Below are 24071 nucleotides of genomic sequence, written 5' to 3'. Positions count from 1 at the left end.
TCTCTCTTTCTGTCTTGTCCCTATCTCTGTCTCTCTTTGTCTCTCTGTCTGTGTGTGTCTATCTCTGTCTCTGTCTCTCCATCTCTGTCTTTCTCTCATTTTTATCAGGAGTCCTTTCTCTCTGTGATTGGGTATTGTGATGATCAGAATAAGGAGGTTACAATCTAATGGGGTAAGACAAAAGAAAGAGGATAGAGCAAGGTACTTATTGGAGGAGGAAAAGCTCAGTGTTGACATCTAGAATTAACAGCAAAATCCTAAGAGGAATGCTGGATAGCTGGTCTGAGCCTTTCCTCAAAATGAAGGCTCTGGGGGAAGAGAGGTATGGGGGCAGAAAAACATTCCAGGGTAAGAAGACCATAAAAGCTGAGGAAACTTCCAGGTTAAGAAAGCAGTTGAGGATGATGGCAAAGTCCAGCGAGTCAGAAGAAGGTCCAGAGTCTTCATCCTTCATTTCCAGGCCCAATCTTTTGGTAAATCAGGAAAACCTGGTTCTATAACATTACTGCAGACACCTATTAGCTGTGTGACACTGGGCATCTAACTTCTCTCAGCCTTAGTCTTCTCGTCTGTAAAATGGGGATGATAACACCACCTACCTCTGAGGGTTGTCATGAGGATAGAATGAGATAATACGTGTACAGTGTTTTGCAAACCTTAAAGCCCTATATGAATGTTAGCTACCATTATTATTATTACTATTAATGTCCACTTGAGAAACAGAGAAAGGGCAATAAAAGGGGAAGGGGAGGGCTTGACATCACAAAGATCTGGGCTTACAAGTCGGAAGATTTAAGAGAATGTTGTAGCAGTGTAGTTGCCCTTCTACCATTAGAATTCTGTGGAGAATCTGCAAAGGAGACAGGGTAGCCTGGAAGGTAAGCTTTGCTTTTATAAGTCAGCTCCTTTCTGATACAGACTTGACATTTCAAGGCTTTCCTTGGCCTCCCACTGTAACAAGACCAACCCCATCCAGGAAATACTACATTGGGATCTACAACCAGTTGGGGATTTGCCTTTGGAGCTGGAGACAGACCTGGAGTGGGATGTTTTGCCAGTAGTTGGTAGACATCAAGACCTAGCATTGGGTGCAGTAAAATCACAAGTTGTTCACTGCTCTACCCCTTTTTGTAAACAAAAATGCTAAACAGATGGTCCCCAAAGTCCCTTCCAACTCTGACATTCTGAGTCTATGATACTTTCTTCTAAGAATTTAAAACCAAATTAATCTTCCTCTGTTTGGAACAAGGTCAGTGTGGTGCTGTTTGGAGGTTCGAGGTGGTGGTAGAAAACTAAATGACCTCTAAAGGGGTCTTTCAGTCCAAGAAGACTGTAAACAATTAGCAAAATGGTAGGGAGGAAGATATGGTTCATTCTCTCTATCAATGAATCTTCTGACCTTTTCAAACTAGTGAACACACAATAGCAACAGATTAACCATGCCAGATATGTCAAAAACAACCTTTGGGGAGATTGTGATGGATCTGAGCCTCTTTACTGCTGCATTTGTGGCCAGTGGGAAGGGGCATAATCAGGCTTTGGCAGCTGGCATGATGTACTGAAGCATGCCTATTCTTCCTTGCAGATTCAACCAACCGTGACTCCCTGGACATGATTGAACGGTGTATCTGCTTGGTGTGTTTGGATGCTCCAGGAGGCATGGAACTTAATGACACCAACATGGCCCTTCAGCTCCTTCATGGAGGGGGCCATGGCAAAAATGGGGCAAACCGCTGGTATGACAAGTCCATGCAGGTAAGACTTCAAATGGGCTTGCAGTGAAGAGTACTGGAATCAGGGGACTTGGATTCAGATTCTGCCTTGGAGGCTTATTGCCTAGAAGATATTGGGCAAAGCACTTAACCTCCCTTCCCTGGGTGTGTAAAATGAGGGTGCCGGATTAGATGGCCTTGTGGGGACATCTAACCCGAGACTATGAGCCTAGGTGCTCAATTATATGGTCTAATTGAATAACTGATTCCCAACCATCACCAACAGGTTTGGCAAGAGTATATATAATTAAGAATGGTTCTCCTAGGTGAGTCCTGTGGGACCCTGGGCTCAGGGCAGTTTCTGACAGGAGCATCACAACTCCCACAGATAGTTTGTAAGAGGTCTTGGTTCTCTTTCTTGTCAGACTCAAAGGCTAGAGATGTGCCTCTCAGTCCCCTTAATAGTCTTTTCTGGATCTATCTGCATAAATTTATCTAAACTTTTGTGAAGCTATTTCAATCAACAAACATTTATTAAGTGCCTGTTATGTGTCAAACACTATGCTAGGTACTGGGGATACAAATACTGAAATAAACCAGTTTCTGCCCTCAAGGAGTAGAATACTCCACCATATTTATACTGGCCTCTAAGCTTCAGTTTCCTCATTTGTAAAATGAGAATAATAACATTTGTTCTACCTACTACACACAGGGTCATTGGGAGGGAAGTGTCTTGAAAACTTTAATACAAAAATTCCAAAGATTTGTTATTTCATCAGTAGGAATGCTCTCCACCAACACAGGCTGCAATCTCTCTGATTTATTAGGTAAGCTATTAGGGAGCTGCTTGAGGTAAATGGAGTTTCAATACTTTGCCCAGTCACACAACTAGTACATGTCAGAGGTGGGATGTAAACGTAGGTCTTCCTGACTCCAAGCCCAGGACTCTCTCTGTTTCTCTCTGTAGACCTGAAAGTACCATATAAAAAGTATTATGGATATCCTCGCAGGACAGGGTTTCTCCTCCTTTTTCTTAATTCTCTGGATTTTGTTACCCAGAATCATGTTTACCCTATTTACCTATGTCTTTTTATAATTTTACAGATCATGATTATTTTTGCTCTTTCAAAATAGAATTCTGAGAGGAGCTTCCTGGTGATTTGGGTCCAGGGAGGATACAGATGCTTTGAGGACCATTAGCAACTACAGTCATGGCCCTTGACTGGGCTTCAAGCCTGGTTGACACAAGGGAATTGAGATCTTGAACATTTTCTGGACCAATTTCAGGAGAAAGATTCAAAGATCGTTAGATAAAGATAGTTTTCTTTTGACCAGTAAAGCCTCCCACAGGATTTTTGACACATGGGCAATCTCATTATTGCAGAACTGAGGCAGCACAATTAAAGAGACACAATTAGTCAATTCACGACAGCTTTGGGAGGAGAAAATTTGCTCTTTCTCACCTCTAGGGATTTCTTTCAACCTTTTCTGCCTTGGAATTGTGACTAGACCATTAGGGGGCTAGAGACTGAAGCTGTCAGTTCATTGACATAGGGAACTCCCAGGTGAAGAAATTCTCTACACCATCATATACATTCTGATACATTTTTGAAACCTCTAGTCTTAGAAAGTTGCCTAGATCACCGAGATGAAGCAATTTTCCCAGAAGCACACAGCCAGTAGGTGTGAGTGATAGAACTTGCATCTAGGCCTCCCTGGGTTCAATGCTTGCTCTCTATCCACTACATTATACTGACTACACCCAATAGAAACCACAAAATGCTACACATTCACAAGACTAATAAAACTTGACTCTCAGAAAATCAGCTTCCTGCAAGTTTGAATGATTAATTTTATCTCTAAGTGCTGGTCCCAATACCTCAACAGAGTAGAATAATTCAGTATCCATAAAGTAATATAGAGTAATGGGTATCATAGAGAGCATATAGAGAGTAATAGGGAGAATATCTCCCCTTTTAAAATGAAAATTTATTTACTTTCATTTAAATCATCATAAAACGTGGCCACAGAGCAACAATTTCAAATAGTTATGTGGATCTGAAGAAAAGTACCAGGGTTAAAAGGGATATAGATAGATAGATAGATAGATAGATAGATAGATAGATAGATAGATAGATAGATAGATAGATAGACAGACACAGAGAGACACACAAACACACAGACAGACACACAGACAGACAGGCAGACAAGACAGACAGACAGACACAGACAGACAGACAGACAGACAGATAGATAGATAGATAGATAGATAGATAGATAGATAGACAGATAGATAGATATGGCTGTATCCTTTAAAGCTTGTGCACAAACCTTCAAAGTCAAAAACAATTTGCATTTAGAGTTGGAGGTCCCCAAATGGAGCCCTGGCTCTGCTGCCTCCTATGGGTGAGCATACATATGGGTGAGTTACTTCTCCCTGAGCCCCAATCTTCACATGTATGTCAGCCTCAGACCTAGGCTTCAATCCTCTCTCAGACAACAAGTGTGTGCCCCTGGGTAAGGTGGATAAACTCCTTGAACTTCAATTTCCTCATCTGTACAATAGGGATAAAAATAGCACCAGTTTCACAAGGTTGCTGTGAGAATCAAATGAGATGATGTATGCAAAATACTTGGCAAATCTTAAAGCTCTATATAAATGGTAGCTATCACTATTGTGGGCATTGTTGGCACTCAGAGTTGGTGTGACAGAAGTGCTTTGCGAGAAGGGTCATGACAGGTCATATAGTCCAACAGTTTCATTTGGGGAGGGAGGCAAAAGGGGTTAAGTGACTTGCCCAGGGTCACACAGCTAGTAATTGTCTGAGCTCAAATTTGAACTGAGGTCCTCTTGGGTCCAGGGCTGGTGGTCTGTTCACTGCGCCACCTAGCTGCCCCCAGTTTCATTTTTTAGATGAGAAAACTGAAGCTAAACCTTAAAAACATAAAGGGATTTAAATTATTATTATTATTGCTGTCCTTATTATTGTTGGCTTTGTGGCTATTTCCTGAGCATAGAAACACAATTGTTGGTGTGAGGAAAATCTTTTCCCTCCCTTCTGACAATATGCTCAGAGACATATGGAGAAAAGTTACTCCTCAGAGGTCAGCGGTGATTGCTGGCATCCTAACTCAGTTGACCCAGAGAATCTGCCACGGTGCAGAACCTAAAACAGCAAACATCATCTGGGCAGCTTGTAACTTTCCCTATTTCCCTTTCCAGTTTGTGGTGGGTCGAGATGGAGTCTGTGGCACGGTATGTGAACATTCCCCATTTGATGGAATCGTCCTGGTACAGTGCACCGAACATCTGCTCAGGCACATGTGAGTTTTCTTTTCTTAATAGGATAATGCACCTTAATGGCTCTGCACTAATTTCCCAACACTCAGCCAGGACATACTCTAAAGGCAAAAGAAAAGTCAGCTGTTCACAAAGCCCTGCTATACCATGGCATCTGATCTGCAGAGAAAAAAAATACCAAGTTGAACTCATAGTGATGAAAAACCAATAATGGCCCTGGAGAACCAACAGGGAAACCTCCATCCCTGCTCAGCATAGAAGGTGAGGGCTGTCTGGGCAGAAAGCCACACAGGTAGATGTGATTACTGTGTAGTTCGTTGCTGGGGCCTTAGCTGTCTTATTCTCTTTCTATATTATAAGTGGGGGTTTCAACTGAAGGAGAGAGGGGAAGCCCATGGTATAAAAAATGACCATAAAGAAGAAAAGGGCACTCATAAAACTTACTTTTAAAAATAAAAGATCCTGCAACCCAGCCTGGAACAAAAGGTATGGGTGTTGTAGAGTAGATAATCTAGAAAGTATTTTAGCCACTTAATCTCCCTGGCTCTCCATCACCCCCACGTCCACCCCAAAATGACATACCATTATTAATATATCAAGGTGGAGAATTTCTATTCTTGTTCCCTAAACTGATGAAATCTCCCTAAATACACACACGCATGTACGCGCGCGCGCGCACACACACACACACACACACACACACACAATCCATTTAAATGGGATAACAAATATTCCTTTAGTCCTGTGTAGGAGGATGCCTATTAGATACTGAACCAATTAAATCAATGGGAAATTATGGTAGGTGTATAATTCTATGCCTGTTCAGAGGGGGATTGGAAAAAAGAAACCAGTTAAATGGCTGCTTGCATTTCATGGAATAATAAATTATCCATTCCACCTCCCTCCCTTTGTTCTATTAGATGACACAGAGATTGCTTCCCTGTATCCACAATAAAGGGTAACCCTGGACTGTGTCTTATTCTTCTCTTGTCGCTCTGTGCCACCCCATTCCCAAAACAAACACACAAACAACACAGGCTAGCCTAGGGCTGGGAACCGAACAGGTATTTGTTGACTTACTAAATTATCTTCACTTAACCTCTCTAAATTAAGAGTGGCCCTCTCTGGTTCATGACTTCTTGGTCTAGAAGACTATCTGAAGTAAGAGAAGCAACCAGGTTGGGGTAGCTAGGGTTTTGTGTCTGGGTGCCAGTATTTAGACAGAGTTGATAGTACTAGCCATCCCTCAACAGCAGACAAACAACTAAGCTTTGCACCTAGTTAGAAGAACAAGTGATTAATATGAGAATCTACCAGATGGGCAAAATCCCAAGTAAGTTCCTGTGTAGCAACTTCCACTTCAAAAAAGTGAATTTTGTACTATTTGCCCAAATCCCCAAACTGGTTTTGCAGACATTTCTGTTTGAGATCTCCAGTTTTTATCATGTTGATCTCAGTCGAAACTGGAATAGTCAAAGCCTTCCTTTTTCTTGGACATTAAGGTCTTATCTTGCTGTCCATTTGTTTTCCCTTTCTTCTCCACTATTTATGTTCTGCCCACCCCAAAAACAAAGAGCATCCTTAATCATTTAGTCTATCTGCCTCTCGATTTCTTCCATATTTAAATGAATGAGAATAATCTCATTAGGACACCGAAAAGATACTATAATATCATTCTCCCATACTTTACTTCCCCACAAGCTATTCCTATTTCTCTAGACTATATCTTAAGTAAATGGGCACTATGTTTATATATTTATCTTAAGGTCACAACTCACGATCCTGACCTTTCTTTTCTCTTTTCCATCCCCAACGCAGCTTAAGTGATATGGTGGAGAAAACACTGGGGTTGCAGTCAGAAAGATCTGAGTTCAAATTCAGCCTCAGACACTTACTAGCTGTGTGACTCCAGAAAAGTCACTAGCACCTACCTCACAGCATTGTTATGAGGATCAAGTGAAAAAATATTTGTAAAGCTCTTAGCCTGGTACATAGAAGGAACTTAATAATAAATGTTTCTTCTCTACAAAACTTATCCTTTTCCTAGGTGTCAAATATTCCTAGGAACTTATAAAGGAAATAGTTCTTATCTCAAAAACAATTTTGTCCTAACGTGTTTATGGTTGATAACAGATTGAGATGGCATCAATTTCAGGGATATTTTAATTTTAATAAGGGCTTTCTGAAGACATAATTCCTTAACTCAAAGGAATGAATCTCTAGTGGTTGAATTTGGGGAATCTGGCAAACCTGTTTGGAGAGATTACTTTGGGCAACAGTACGGAGTGTGGCAAGATTACCTAGTTCACATGATTTGGCGCTGTAAGGGGACAGGGTCTTAGATATCATCTCTGCCAATCACTTCATTGAACAGATGAAGAAATAGAGTTGCCTCTGTTAAGTTGCCTAAAGTCACATAGACAGGAGGTGGTGGAACTGGGATTTCATATCTAGTGCCCTTTCCTATAAACGACACTGCCTCTTTGGAATGAGAACTTTGCAGCCCGCTGGACAAATGCCACTCTGGCCATCAGTCATTCTTCACTCTCCAGACTTAGCATGATGATGTCTTGGCTGCTTTCTGACTGTTCCTGGAGGGCCCTTCTTCCTTTGGTGAGTTCTTCCCAGAATTTCCTTTGCAAGAAGGACCCCAGACCAGTCATCCCTCATATCTGGATTTAGCCACCATCCCCTCAACCACCACCTCCCCCTCCACTCACAGATTTTTGACTTCTCTTTTATGTATTGTCTTCCTACATTAGAATATAAACTCCTTGAAGCTGGGACTATCTTTGTTTTTACCTTGAATTTGTATCTTCAGGGCTTAGCAAAATGCCTGGCAGAAGTAAGCGCTTAACGAATGCTTGTTGACTGACAGACTGTTACAGAGAGTTGCCAATATGCATCAGTAGAGGCAGTTTCACACCAGGAATTTCTAAACCTAATTAAGATTGACTCTCTCTCCTCCACTCCCACTTAAGAATATACATTACCTGAGCTCTATAACCTTGCCATATTTTATTAACTTCATGCACGGATAAGAAAGAAATGTTTGATAGGCTTTTCTTTGTGGTTACTTCTAACAATCTAATTTGGAGAAACCAAAGACTATTGCTTTTAAAGTTCAAGCAACATCCGTGAGCTTTTTCTTTTTTGTCTATGTACTAAAAGATTCAGACCCCACCTTAAAGCTCTGTGCATTAAAAATGCCACATTGCACCAATCACCCAGGGTGGCACTATCAGTGTCATCCTCAAAGCCTCACCCCTCATATCCAATCAGACATGTAGCCCCCATCCACATAGTTTCCATCTTAGTCCAGGCCCCCGTTCTTTCTCTACTAGACCATAGATTTGGTTTTCTTGTTGGACTCCCTGACTCAAATCTCTCACTATTTCAGTCTACCCTCTGACTAGCTGTCACAGTGTTCTTTCCAAAGCATAGGTCTGACCATGATACTACCTTCCTCAATAAACTCCAAGGGCTTCCTATGACCTTGAAGATCAAATATAAAGTCTTCTACTCCATATTTAAAGCATTTGGGAGTCAGGAAGACCTAAATTTAAGTCCCTATGCTACCCCACGTTGGCTGTGAAATCCCGGGCAAGTAACCTAACCTCAGTGCCCCAGGCACCTAGAGTATAAATTGAAAAGAAGATTCTAGTCTTCATTGGTAGAATTTCCTCATAGAGCTCCCTCTACCTTATTCCCTATAATGAAATCATAGGTCTTTGTCCCTTCCCTCCAACTTAGTCTCTCTGTTTCTGCTCTCTCTGGTCTCCAATCCATCCTCCAAATACAGCTGCCCAGATAATTTCCCCAAAGCACAAGTCTGGACATGTCACTATTCTGCTCAAGAAGTTTCAGTGGCTCCCTATTGCCTCTATGACAAAAAACAAACTTCTGTGCTTAGCATTTAAATCTCTGGCTCTAATCTAACTTTCCAGACTTAACTTCATGCCTTCTATGATCCTGCCAACTGGGCCTATATCTCTTCCCTATGTACGACATTGTAGCATCTCAGGGCACCCCCTACATGAGGTCTTCCCTGATTCTCAGGGTGGTTAGTCCTCCCCTCATCTTGGTATTACTTTTCATTTCCTTATCCATGTGCACATTTTATGCACCAACAGAATGAAAACCTCATGAAGGCAAAGACTTGCTGTCTTTGCATCCTTAGTGCCTAGCACAGTGCCTGGCATATAGTAATAAATACTTGTCTTACCAAATTGAAGTCAAGTATTTGAAAGACTTGTGGAGGAAGAAGGATTGGATTTGTTTTCCTTAGCCCAACAGGTATAGCCATAGGTAATTCAGCTCAGTTTAATGAACATTAAATGCTTAGCATATTCAAAGCAGTAGGCTAGACTTTGGAAATGAGTATAAAATTACTTAATATAAAGAGGAAGAAAATTTCTTAACAATTAGGCCTATCCACAAATGGAAATATTGGGAAGTTGGTTTCTCCTTAATAGAGGTTTTCTAGCAAAAGCTGAAAGGTCCTTAGTTTGGAATGTTGTACAATGGAGACCTATTCAGGATTGAATTGGATTAGATGGCCGCTGAGGTCCCTTCAAACTGTGAGAATCAGTGATCCTATTCTCTTACATAGATTTAAACACAGGATTCCTAAATCTGACAACTTAATTGTATCCCTTATGATAAAAGAAGATTTGTAATGTACAAATTATACCTAATATGAAGATAAATGTTGAGGTGGAGTGGTAGATTTTAAGTTGCTGACATTGTTTAGTATTTATTAAATACAAACAATGTTTTAGGTATTATACAGAACACATCTAATGTGCCCAGTAGCGTGGTGCAGTGGAGAGAGACTGCTAAACTTAACTTGGATTTGGAGTCACAAAACTTAGGTTTGAATCATGGCTTTACCAGTGATTAGGTGTATGTGGTCTAAAGAGAGAGGGTTGTACAAGATGACATTTAACTTGATTTCCAGCTCTGAAGATTCTACAATCATGAAATCAATGAAAAAATAAGATGAAAGGTACAAAGGAAATTATATTGAGAAAGTTGTTTTAAAAAATTCCTCCCTTACAGAACAAATTTCATGTCTCTGAGGAAAAGGAAGAAACCAAGCATCACTGAAGCCATTGGAGCAACTTAAATTACTTTGTTAAAACATAAGAAAATAAGAAGTTGTTTCTTGTTCAAAATAAGTCATTTCTAATGCAATTAACACAGTTGCTTGAGTAACAAACAGTTGGTTTATTTTAATTTCTTTTATTATTTCAAAATTCTGCGTTGTCTTAATATTTTCTTAATAGCAGGAAGCTAGATATGTGTGCCCCTTCATCACTGGCTTAACAGTTATATGTTTTTGTCAAGAAGTTTTGCTAGAAACAAGTCACTTTGTTCTGAATACTGAAGCTCAATACATCTAACTGTTTGACTTGGCTGAATCACTTGGGCTCTCTGAATCTGTTTTTCATCTATGAAATAGGAAAATTAGACTTTGAACAATTATAGAGAATGGAAGAGGTGCTACAGAACCAGAGATGGTCCCAATTTTCAAAAAGGAGAAGAAAGTTTACTCTGTCAATTCTAACTAATAAGTTTGATTGTCTTTCCTAGAAAAAAAATTCTCCAGTGGATTATTAAAGATTTGTTTGTGAGCACTTAGAAAGTAATATGGTAACCATTATAAGCCATCAAAGGCTAATTATGACCCAACTCAGCTGGACTATAATGTCATCTAATATTTTAACAGGATCATTAGACAGGTAGATCAGACAAATGGTACAGACTTCATATAACTGAATTTCTTCAAAGCATTTGACAAAATCACTTTTGACATCCTTGTGGACAAGAGGGAGAGAGGTGGACTGGGTTAGAGTTCAATTAGGTAAATTTGGAAGTGATGGAACAACTGACTCAAATAATGCTAATTAATGAATTAATCAACCTCAAGAGAAGTGTCTAATTGAATGCGTTAAGGTTTTATTCTAAACAATATCTTTGTCAGTAGGTTAGGATGAAGACAAAAAATGGAAAACATCCAATTTTCATATTACATTAAGTAAAAAGTGATAGCTGCAAAACTTTAGGGCCCCAAAAGATCAGAACAGTCTGGAATGCTGAGTAGGAACTAATGTTTAAATTTAATAGAGATGAATTTAATTTATGATTTTGAGGTCAACTGTAATAACATAGCTAGACATAGATTTATGAGAAAATCAATCAATCAGCAAACATTTATTGAGCACCTACCACATGCCAAGTTTCTGGGCATACCAAGATATAAATGAGACAATCCCTACTCTCAAAGAGTTTACACTGTATCTGAGGAGATATCATATATACACATAAGAATATACATTATTCATGTAAGTAAATATATGTGTGTATATATGTAAATATGTGTGTATATGTATATGCACATATCCCATCTTTTGGGTCTCACCTATAACATATGGTCATGAATTATCAGGAGCTCTTGAGAGTCAGGTTGCTGCCAACTACTTAATGGGTTTTCCCCGGCATTCCCCAACTTCCAGTGGCCTTGGATTTGACCTGAGACAAACTCACTTAAACTTTAAGGGACTTGTGAGGACAAGAAGGCAGAAACCATAGCAAGAAAGTCATTGGAAGTCATTCCAAGCAGCTCCTAGGAGCATCAATGATCTGGAGTAGGGATAATGAAGACATTCCAAGAATGTCCTGGACTGAATCTGCTTTGCTCATCAAAGCTAAGATAGGAGGAGAGACAAAGAACCCCCTCCCCTGCCTTTTTTTCTTTTCTGTCTAAACATTAAGACATATCTGTGATAAAACTACCAAACTTTTTGTTGTAGTTTACTTAATTCACAGATTTTATATAAATTCCTTCCTCTTTCAGAGATGAAAAACTTTTGTTGACTGAGCTGAATTAGAGGCTGACACAAGTAGAACAACTGTAGGACAAGTGGGTAGTGTTTTGCTTTTTTTTGCGAGCTTTGTAAAAAAAGTACCTGAGATATCCTTTGATTCCTTCACTTTTAGGAAAAGGAGGCAGCAAACCAAAAGCGTTATGTCATGAGTAAATAAAAAAACATTGCTTTGTGAGTGGCTTAGAGTTTTTCCTCCATGTTTCAAATCTCCTCTCAGATGGCAAAGGGAGGCAGTGAAGTAGCCCAACAATGAAGGCATCAGTTATGTACAAGAGATTATTTGTGAGACAGCCTGGGTTGGAAGTCAAACTCTTTTTCCACATGTCAATTTCCTGTCTTAAACCATTTATCTGTGATAAAAACTATTGGTTAACAACAAAACAACTCAGGATGTTTACTGTATTTTACTTCGTGAGCAGATCTATAGATGAGAGCAGGTAGGGGAGTGGGGAAGGTTATCCTTTCAGAGAAGAGACATATTTGTTCAGCTGAGCTGACTTGGAAGCTGAGCCAAGAGGAGTAAAAGGTGAGGAAGAATGTTTAATTTTCTCAAGTCTTGAAAAAGTATCTGAAATACACACGCAATTTCATTACTTTTCGGTAAATGATGAAGCAAGCCAGAAGCAATCTGTTATGGGGAAATAAAAACTGACATTTCAATGAGGATGATTTAAGACTTTCCTGCTGTGCTACAAAACCTAACCTCTGAGGAGAGAGGGTAGTGAGGATGCTGTACATCTAGCAGCAAAAGCAGTTCAACTGTGAATGTGCAGTTGGCAAAATGACTCCACCATAACAACTCAGTGATGCTTCTAGGGCTTAAACTCATTCACAAGCTCCCCCAAGTGGTTAGATATACAACACAAATATAAAGTAAGTTAGAGGAATGAAAATACCAGCTGGGGAGAATCAGGGAAGATCTTGTGCAGTAGAAGACATGTAAGCTTAACTTTAAAACAAGCTAGGGATTATAAAACACAGAGGTGAAGTGAGAATGGACAGTTCCTATGGGAAAAAAAATCTTCTACCCTTCTGGTCCTGATGATAAGGAAAAGTATGAACCGGGGGGCTCAGAGGTCTGCACTATACTCTGATTCCCCTCTTACAACCTCGAAATGGCTTTCAGTTCTTTCCTAATATCCTTCCTGTAATACCTGTCTCTTTTCTCTACCTTTTTGAGATATATCTTGACATCTAACAGAGTTTTGCAACGGTCTATGCACAAGAAATGAATTAATCCATAAATAATACAATGAGTATAAAAAATCTTGGAATGTCCACCAAAATAATCTTCCTAGTGCAAAACTGGGCAACTCGTAATCTTCAAAATTCTAGTCTAGTCTAACTGGTCACCTAAACTTCTCCCTAAGTTCATTTCCATGGCTCTTACCTCATGACAGCTGTCAACCAGAGCCTGCAGTTACTTTCAACTTGATCCCTTTCCTGGAGATTATGTTTTTTCTTCTTCCTAGCTCTACTGCTTATGTGCAATTTTTGGTCTCTTGAGCTTTAGCTAATTGATCTAATTTAAAATCCACTACACACACTCAACCAGTTGGGCACAACCACTGCCACCTAGTACTCTGCTCAAGATTCCCACCGGCTGCTTCTTTGCCTGTCATCATTCTCTCCTTTACCCAAGAGGGCAGGTCCAACAAAGAACATGCATATATTATTCCAACTTCTAAACTCTCCAAAAGAAATATCATATTCCTTTTAGGAAGTCCATTCCAATTCTAAGTCTAGAACATTTCTAAATTTCTATGGTGGTGAGCTTGAGTCCCCATAGTACCTAAGTCGTTTCTGAACCCCTTCCCCCACCAAATGCTGGGAAAAGAACATTGCTGTCTCTCTTTGAAACCCTCTAGGTCATAAAAAGAGTTTAGCTACAGATTTTATTTCTATAATGTAAGATTTAAATCTTCAAACATATGCTCCCAAAATAGTTACCAGAATGCTCAATAATTAATTAATTATCTGATCAGTAAAACAAATAGTCATAATAATGCTTCACAGATGTCCCTAAATAAAAAACTTTCCCCAAATCCTCAAAATTCTCTTTAGAACTTTTGTGCAGGATAGTCCAAGCTATAGCAACCATCATGGTAGGGTAAATCACAGTATGGCATCCTTTCCAACCCCAGCCTCCCACCAGAACTCCTTCTTCTATTTTTTTCCCCATTCCAACCTTGCCCCCATGACTTGGCTATACTATTCTCTCCAGAGAAGAAGTAATGATAAACTACTTGCTTTTTAACATGCTTCAACCCAACCACGAATCATTAAAAATTTATTGAGCATGTGCTTGAAGGAAGTAAAAATTATCTCTGGTCCTATATCTCCACCTAAAATACACTAGAAATGTCACTTGGTTACGGAGTATCCCAAAACAAAGGTTCTGTTGAACTACAAGGTCTATTTTTTCATTATTGGCTTCTGTGATTACTCACTAATGGTGATCACCTCCAAGAAAAAAGGTTTTCTCTTCATTAAAGATGCCTTCCCTAAAATTTGTACCATTTTAAAAGTTACTCTTCGTGTTTCCATAGAAAATAAAGTGTTTAAGGTAATTTTATTTTATTTTTCAATTAATTAATCTCTCCCTACCCCTACTGATAAGGAAAAAAGAAAACATTTGTAATATAATATATAAATATAATGTTACATATGTCACAAAGGTTTTATTTGTATATATGCTTATACGCACATATGCATGTACATATATATAGTATGTGTAAATGTATGTGTGTATATGGATGTATACAAACACAAACTCCACCAAATTCCCATATTGACTATGTCCACAAATGCATGTTTAATTCTGCTTACTGAGTTCATCACTTTCTTTATTATTACTTCTCTGGAGTCAAGCTGCTTCATTATACTAATCAGAATAAATCTTTCAAAGTTGCCCATTTTTATTCTTTTTTAAAATTTTATTTTAATTTTAATTTATGGAATAAAACAAGCATTTCCATGACAGTATAATAAAAAAGAAAACTGCACATGAAACTGCAAATCTGCTATGTACAACTTGCTAATCCTTTTAAATATACAACAAAGTTATCATGTAATTTTTTTCCTTTTTTCTTCCCTCCCCACACCCCACCCTAGAAATGACCAGCATTAGACACAAATGGGCATATGTGTGTGTGTGTGTACACACACATATATAAACACACATACAGATATATATATATATGTAAAATCATTCTATACACACTTCTACTTATCAGTTCTTTCTCTGGAAACAGATAATATCTTTCTTAATATGTCCCTGATGGTTAATTTGGGTATTTATAATAGTCAAAATAACTTTTACTCAAAGTCATTCTTAAGACAATTTATTGTTACTGTATATCTGGGGGGGAGGTGCTCATCAATCAGGAACTAGTAAAAATGGTAGGAAATTAAGATAATGGAATACTATTGTGCTATAAAGTGAATGGTTTTTGAGAAACATGAACTTTTAAAGTGTTTCAAGTAGCTTTTTGAAATGGATATTGGTTAGTCTTTGAGAGAGTCTCTTTCCTATCCCAGATTGTTTGCTAAAAATCAGACCTTTAGTGCTCAGAGGATCTAGAATGTAAGCTACTTGGAATTTGAGGCTATTTGTTTTGTAGTTGCATCCCCAGTACTTTCTCACATAGTAAAAGCGTATTAAATGCTTAATGAATTGAATTGAAAGTCAGAAGGTTTAAGATATCTCCCTCTAGGATGTTTCAAAATGAGGCAGTTGAGGATGACAACACTCCTTTGTGGATACATCTTTCTTCCTGGCCATGAGACATAACTACATTTCCTCTTGGAAAAACTGCAAGGTAGAAGCCAATTGAACAACATTTTTGGTCCCTCTTCTATGGCCCTTTTCCATTAGTATGACCCAGGAGGCTCCTTTTAAAACCCCAGCATGTGGGAGGAGCAGAGGGGGTGTAAGAACACACAGTTCAGGGAATTAGGGGAGGTCAACAAAGTAGTCTCTGGTTCTGTCCTTAAAACTTTTGGTTTATTTTAATCCTTGTATGTCTCTTTACACTTGTCTTTCTCTGAGAAATAGTTTGTCATTTATTTCTGTTTCTGCATCTCCCTACCCATCCTCTTCATTGTCCCAATGTCTCATTTCCTCTTCTGTTTCTCTCTCTTAAGTGGCCAGCGTAGTGGAAAGAGCCCAGGATGCTAGATATAAAGAGTCAGAACACCTAAATTAAAATTCTGGCTCTAAAATTGGCAAGCTGTGTGACCATTTAATCTCTCTGAGCCTCAGTTTCCTCAACTGCAAAACGTGATGATAAAGCTCCTGCTATTTATTTCACAGGTTTTTTTTGTGAAGAAAGCACTTTATAAACCTTAAGATGATACACAAAATATAAATTACTCATAATCCTTATGAATGAATTAATGACATGAATTAATGAAAAAGCATTTATTAAGCACTTAGCATGTGCCCGTAACTGGACTAAGCACCAGGGACATAAATACAAGCAAGCAAGATAGTTACTGTCCTTACAGAGCTTCCATTCTAATGGGAAAAAATAACACATTTGGGGACAGATGACTAGGGAGGAGTTTCTGGGGCAGGGAAGTCAGAAGGAAGGGTGATTATAGTCAGAAGACATATCCTTTCCAGCAATGGTAATATTGATTTCGCGCCTGTTCCCAGAGCTAGAATTGGGAAAGAGTAGAGGAAGAGAAATGGTTAGAAAGTGGCGAAGCAGGCCTGAAATGGGCAACATCAAGTAAATATTCACCAGTCAAAGCCCACCAGTGGAAGCTTGAGATCTAGACAAATTGGAGGTGACAGCTGCCAAGGAGGCAGTGTGACATGATTGGCTGAGCAGTGGCAAAGTGGGCTTGAGACAGTAAGATAAAGCGAATTTAAAGTCTATTAACAAATCAGTCAAAAAGCTTTGTTAATTACCTTCACTGGGCTAGGTAGGCAATGAATGAATGAATGAATGAATGAATGAATGAATGAATGAAATATTTGGTTAAACATTGTCCAAAGCACTGTGCTAAACCTCAGGATATAAATATAAATTAGAATATTAGCTCCTAGAGAGCAGGGACTCTCTTCTGGAGCTCACAAGGACTTTGCATTCTAGTGGGGGAGGACAACACATTCAGCTGCAGGTCAGAGGAAGACGTCCCATGTACCCATGTTCCACTGGGGTACAGCAGCAAAGCAGGAGGTTAATGCATGAAATCGCATCCATTTCTGACCTTGCACCAGTTGACAGGGCCAAGGGCTTTGGCAACAAGAACTTTCCTTTCTGGGTCTTCAGCATCTGTGGCTATAGCTCCTGTAAGAGCCAGGCTGCATCGCCACAGGGATAGTGGCTGCTCAGGATGGTGGTGGAGGGCACTGGGCTGGAAGCAGTGCTCTTCCCAAAGCTCTTGTGTTCAGGGTCCTGGGCCGTTCCTATTGGGGTTTAAGAGGAGACAATAGTCATGATGATGGTGGTTTGACTCATCTGGAAAATGTCTCAACTCTCCCTCAAGGGACATGGTGCTTCAGCTAGGCCAGCCTGGCTGCCCTGTATGTGGAGTCAGTGGAGATGGCTGGTCCCTTGTCCATATGACCTGCTTCCCCAGATGGTGGTTTGGGAGGTGCTGCCATTCCTAAGACTGTTGTGCCTATCTATTTGCTGATATTTGGTCGTTAGAAGCTGCTGGTGGTGATGAGGAAGGTGTACCCCCTCTCCATAGTGATTTCTTTCCTCCAAGATTGCTATAGAGAGCTGGTCTAGAAACCAAGTCTGGTGGTTTAGGGGGTACTGCCATTCCCAAGGCTCTTCTTCTCAAAGTACTGGGCTGCCTCCATCATAGCCCAAGGGAAAATGTAGATCAAGGTGGTGGTGGTGATCTGACTTGCCTCTTATGTTTGGTCTCCTGTCTCTCCCTCAGGGTAGGGATGTCTGGCCCTTTCTCCACAGGAGTTGTTTTTCCAGATGATTGTTTTGAGGGCTGGGCTAGAAGTTGAACCAGTGGTCTGGAAGGTGCTTCCATTCCTAGGACTTTTGGGGATTCAAAAACAAAAATTCGCCAGTCCCTTCAGTCACGGAGTTTATATGCTCTCTGCGGAGATAACGTATATAAAAGAGTACATGCAAGATAGGTGAAAAATAAATACAAGGTAAATTAGAAGATGGAAATTATCAGCTGTGGAGATCAAGAGAAGCTTTATGTAGAGGTGTCACTTAAGCAAATTTTGAAGGAAACTAGAGATTCTAAGAAGTAGGGGAGAAGACAGAGTGCATTCTAGCCATGGGGAATACGCTGGACAAAGGCACAGAGAAAGAAGCTGAAATGTCATGCATAAGGAACAACCTAAAGGCCAGCCTCCCTGGAATGCAAAGTGTGAGAAGGGGCATAACATGTAAGGTTAGAAAAGAAGGTAGGTGGTGGTCACCTTTTAAAGGGCTTTGAAAGCTAAAGAGAGGAGCTTACACTTGTTCCTAGAGATAGAGGGGAACCATTGGAGTTTATTGAGTAGAAAAGTGACAGAATCAGACCCATTATTTAGGAAAATTACTTTGGCAACTGACTGAGGGACCACAGCTCCTGCATGTCATCATGCCATTGAAGTGACCCAAAAGGCTATGCTAAGGGAGTACAAACTAAAGTCTAGAGGCTCTAAGTATGGGCCCAGTAGTGGGTTATAAGTGAGAAGTTTGAGAACCAATCTAGAAAAGTTCAGATAAGCTCATCCTCAACTTTGCCACACTGAATTCAGCTCTTCCTGAAGATAAGCTGCCAGGTGGTAGAGAGACTGGCGTTTTTGCAGTATTATTAGCAGCACAGTATACAACAGGGCTCTGTTTTATTTCTAGCTGTATCTGCTAAGTAGACTCAGATGTTAGCTTATGGTGAGGTGTTATAAGGAAGCTATAGGTGGAAGTTAGGAGGAGGTTTATTTCAGTTCATCAAAAGAAAGAACTTCCTAACAAGTAGAACCATCTGAAAATCGAGTAGGTTGCTTGTAAGGTAGTGATTTCCCCATCACTGAAGGTGCTCAAGCAGGGGCTCAATAACATTTGGGTCAGTGTTATTACAAAGAAACATCTTGTGTTATTCAGGGCATTGGATGAGATGATATCCTAGGCTGCCTTCAAACCCAAAATTCTGTGACTCTCTCTTCATGACTTCTAAAGCAGATAAGCATGTTTTATATTTCCTCTAAAAAACCAACGTGTGTGTGTGTGTGTGTTGTTTTTTACAGGGCTCTCAACTGGATTTCTCTAGGAGTCAGTGGCCTTTGCTTGGAAAAGAATTTTCTGATCTGGCTGTAGGCTTCCTTAAACCTCCTTAAACTATGAAGCAATCCTCCATCTATAAATTTATGATGAAAAAATTAAACCAAGATCATTTTGTTTAAATTGACATGAATATTTTGGAAACAATTTTATGGTTAAAAATTCTACTGTTTATATATATCTTCCATGAAATGGAAGGAAAAGTTTGGGAAAGACTTTCATCAGAAAAACCACTGTGAACTTGCAAATATAGGCAACAACGATAAAAATAATTTCAGAAAGAAGAAAATATAGGGTAGCTATTAACCAATTTGTCAAAGATTAGAACTCAAGATATCTATCTCTGCACTTTCAGGAAGGAGAGCTCAAAGAAGTTAGTCAGAGCTGATTCTGTAAGTGAGCTTCCTGCTCCCAGAAGACTGAGATGGAAATGTTCCCCAGAAATTCAGGGACTCCTGGCCTCATCAGCCGACAAACTTCAACGGTAGGGAGGACCTTTGGGGTGATTGCTCTGTAGCCTCATTGATTTTTTTTAGCCTTTTGGTTTGAGGCATTTTGGAAGTCCCCAAATATTACTGTTACAGTCCTTTTCCTTTCATGTTCCTGTGTTCCCTTCATGTGAATGCAGACACATCACAGGTGAGTTATAACACGAGGAAATAAGTGTGCGATAGCCGTCATTTACGTAAAATACAAAAGTGGGGGAGTTGTTGTTTTGGGGTTCCTTAAGGCAGGTTTCATCTGAGAGAACATAGCAAAGCCTGGGAAATATGATTCACTGAATTCAGAAGGAGTTAAAGCACCTAGTTTGAATAGGTTATTTGAATCCAAGCTATTCCAATTTGCTTAAATTGACAAGGTAACTTAACACCCCAGGAAAGGGAGTGAACCACAGCAGAGTTTAACGGGACTTCAACACAGGTTTACATATGTCTACAGTTCCTTTCAGCTCTAAAATTCTGTGTCTTTATGACTCAATGGAAAATTACAAGATACATTCCCATTCTGTTGTGGAATTCTGAGTCATGCCATTCTTCTAAAAGACGGTAAAGGTGTACATGACTGTGACTGGTTAAAATTTATTCATTTGGTAAGTTTTTAAGTGGTCTTAATAAGTGCCTCCTCTTTGTCCAGTCTTGTGCTCGTCATTACAAGAAGAACTGTAACTGACAGAAATTTGTCATATTTGGGGGACAAAAATGAAAGTACATGCAACAATTGAGTAACACAACAGTACAGAACAAAATTTATGAACAAAATATGATTTTGTTATATGATTTATGAACAAAATAAATGACAGGCAATAAGAACTAAAGGAGTTCAGAGAAACAGACTAGAATAGTTAAGGAAAATTTGAACTAGACTTTGAGATAATCAATAGCTTCTGCAAAGTTGCAGGCTGCAAGATAAACCCTCAAAAATCAAAGCATCTGTATATAACAATAACAAGATCCAAGAGGTAACGATAGAAAGATAAATGCCGTTCCAAATAGCTATAAAATGTATAATGTGTCTGGGGATGATCTACCAACGTATAAAACATGTTTGTTTGGGTTCAATCACAATGTACTCCTTAAAGAAATTAAGAATAGCTTATTTATCTGGAGGAACACTCAGTGCTCACTGTTGGGATGTGCCAATACAACAAAAATGACAGTACTACCAAAGCAAATCTACATTTTTAATACCAAGCCAATCAAGTTACCGAAGAAATACTTTACAAAACTTGAAAAATTGCCAATAACAAAATTCTTTTGGAAAAATAGAAAGATCTAGATCCGAGGTGAGGAACCTGTGACCTTGAGGCCACATGTGGAGTTCTAAGTCCTCAAGTGCAGCCCTTTGACTAAATCCAAACAAATCCCTTTCATAAAAGAATTTGCTCTGTAAAATTTGGATTCAGTCAAAAGGCCGTGCTTGAGGACCTACAGGGCCACATGTGGCCTAGAGGCTGCATGTTCCCTGCCCCTGAAATTCTAGAATATTAAAGAAAATTATAAAAAGGTAGGAATTAAAGGGGACTAGCATTTCCACACATCAAACTATATCATAAAGCAGCCATCCTCAAAAACCATCTAGTATCAGTTTAAAAATAGAGGTAGATCAATGAAACAGACTAGACAAGGGAGCATCAGAAACAATGTAACTTAGTAATCCATAATTCAATAAACCAGAAAACACAAATTACTTTAGGACAAAACTCTCTAATAAAAACTATCGGCAAAACTGGAAAGGCAGAAATTAAGATTAGGCCAACACCTTGTTCTGAGTTTCAAAATACGTTCTAAATAGATACGTAACAATATTAAAAATCATACTACAACAAATTAAAAAAAGAAGCAAATAATATACCTTTCACAGCTATAGGGAGGATGTGTATTCTTAAGCGAATAACAGATGCAATTACAAAAGATAAAATAGATAACTTTGATTATACAAAACTGAAAAGCTTCTGCACAAAATCAATACACCTAGGATAAGAAGGTTAAATGAGGAGAAAAAAAATCTTTGTATCAAATTTTCCTGATATGGGTCTGGCACCCAAAGTATATAAACAATTGACACACATATATACATACACATATATACAAACACATACATAAATACACGTATATGTTTATATACATATATTTGAACAAAGTTCATTCCTCAAGTGATAAGTAACCCAAAGATATGAAGAAACAGTTTTCAAAAGAATTGCAAACTATTAACAACCATATGAAAGAATGCTCCAAATCACTAACAAGAAACATTGAAACAATTGTGAGATTTTACTCCAACAAAAGATGAAAATAAGTCAATGTTGGATGGGTTGTGGGAAGGCACACTAGTACACTGGAGTAACTATAAATCAATACAACCATTTTGGATATCAATTCGGAATTATGCAAGTAAAGTGACTAAAATGTCCATACCCTTTAGCCCAGAGACCACTGATAAGAGTAAAGTCCCCTATATAAACCAAAATATTTATAACTCCATTTTTTGTGATAGTCAAGAATAGAAAACTAATTAGATGCCCATTGATTGGAGAGTGGCTAAACAAATTGTGGTACATGAATGTAATGGAATGTTATTGTGCTATAAGAAATGATGAATGTGATGAACACAGAGTAGCACAGAAAAGATCTGCATGAGTTGATGCAGAATGAAGCAAACAAGGCCATGAAAACAACATATACAATGACTATAAGAATATAAATGGGAAAAAAACCCAAAAAAGTCAAAAGTGAATGCTGCAAAACTATAAAGAACAAGCCTGCCTTGAAAGGAGAGATAGAAGAAACCAATTCCTTCCTTCCAACCCCCTTGTAGAGGTGAGAGGTTGATACATGTTATATACATTGCACACATTTTCAGACTCCTTCAATGTATTGATCAATTACACTGATTTTTTTTCCTCTTCTCTTTATTTTTCCTATCCTTAAAAAATACTATTTGTTATATGAGAAAACTCTCATGGAGGGGAAGGGATAACTGGGGAAAACTATGGTGAAAGAAGATACATATCAATATAAAACATTTTTTAAAATATCAAATTAAATGAAAATAAGTGAAAAATTCTAATATGAGTATAAAAACCAGCTGTACAAAAGCTCTACTCTTAAGCTTAATCATGGAAGAGAGCTGACTGAAAATTCTCAAAGGTTATACCAGTGGAAGATAAGTTCTGATGGGTTTTAGCAAACTGAAAAGGAGTTTAATATAAGTTTGATGTCTGCTGCCAGAGAACCAGATTAGCTAAATATGAAGAGGTTTATCACTAAAAAGACACAAGTACTCTTAGAATATACTACATAAATTTATGAAAATTTACATAAAATAAGAACCAGGTAATTTGAGGAAGGCATGATGGCATCTACAAACAGTTGCAGGTGAGGAACTTTATCATCTACAAGAATTTCCATCTTTTCAGAGCATATCTTCATAAAAGTGATGAATGTTTAGTTGCTGGTGCCCCATTCTCATAAATTACCTTGTATTTATGTTTATTTTGCATGTATATGCACACGTGTGTGCATGTGCACACATTTATCTACTTACATGTGAACATGTAACATGGGGGAACATGGGAGGTCTGGGATGTTCAGGGAGGACTAGAACCTCTGGCATGAGAGTTTGCCAAGCCCTTTTCAGAGCTCTTCATGCCCCTTTGATGTCCACCTATACCTAACTCTCACCTCGGGCTCCAAGATTCTATAGTATGCATAGTGACCATACCCCAGTAAAACCCTCTCGGCAATCAGGCTAATCCAAATTTAGAGTAACCAACAGGACCCAAACCTATTAATAAATTAGGGGGATGTCTACCTAAACATGTGAAGATATCTCCCAAGAGAATGGATGGAAGAGGACAATTTATTCCAAAGGCTATGAAGATGGCTGAAGTAGGCACCATGGAGGACTTAGAGCTTGGTTAGACATCAAAAACAACAAGGTCATCTACTGCATGCTGGGCCATTGCCAGTCATCTTGACTACTGTCTTATCACTGGACTTTGGTGACTCTGGAAGAGAGAGTGAAACTGACAACTTTGTGCAACTCTGTCTCACTTAAAACCAATTCATAAGCAAGTCCATTGGTCCTCTTTGAAATGAAGGAGTTCTTTAGCTTAAACAATTACTGGGATGGTAAATAGAATAGTATGGGAGTAGATTGATACATTCCTTCCAGAAGCAATGTCCCAATGAATTTGATCCTAATTTTGTAACCAAGGAAAGAGACTCAACAAGGTAGCTGGGGAAAAAACTCAGGGAGTAGGGAATAGAGTGCTGAACACCCGGGGCCAGCTTTAAATAGTGAACCAAGTGAGGCAGGGCCCAGGGCGGACATTCTGGAAACCTCCAGGGTATAGTCTCCAGTTCAAGTTTTAGTGTAACTTTTTACTTGATAATGATTTTTTTTCATTTTTTCC

At 38.9% G+C, this 24071-nt stretch overlaps 1 protein-coding gene across 1 annotated transcript in view; it reads left to right on the top strand.

Annotated features, from left to right (window-relative positions):
* CHAT (choline O-acetyltransferase) overlaps positions 1 to 24071 on the top strand; it is a 99998-nt gene that overhangs the window by 53106 nt on the left and 22821 nt on the right. Inside the window, exons 7-9 of the mRNA XM_072627416.1 lie at positions 1586 to 1755; positions 4936 to 5036; positions 19512 to 19640. Of these exons, the coding sequence (XP_072483517.1) occupies positions 1586 to 1755; positions 4936 to 5036; positions 19512 to 19640 (400 nt within the window). The remainder of the gene's footprint in view (positions 1 to 1585; positions 1756 to 4935; positions 5037 to 19511; positions 19641 to 24071) is intronic.

Source organism: Notamacropus eugenii, chromosome 1 (assembly GCF_028372415.1).
Source record: "Notamacropus eugenii isolate mMacEug1 chromosome 1, mMacEug1.pri_v2, whole genome shotgun sequence".
Classification (NCBI taxonomy): Eukaryota; Metazoa; Chordata; class Mammalia; order Diprotodontia; family Macropodidae; genus Notamacropus; species Notamacropus eugenii.
The sequence above is the reverse complement of the archived record's forward strand: the minus strand, read 5'-3'. Positions and strand labels throughout refer to the sequence as shown.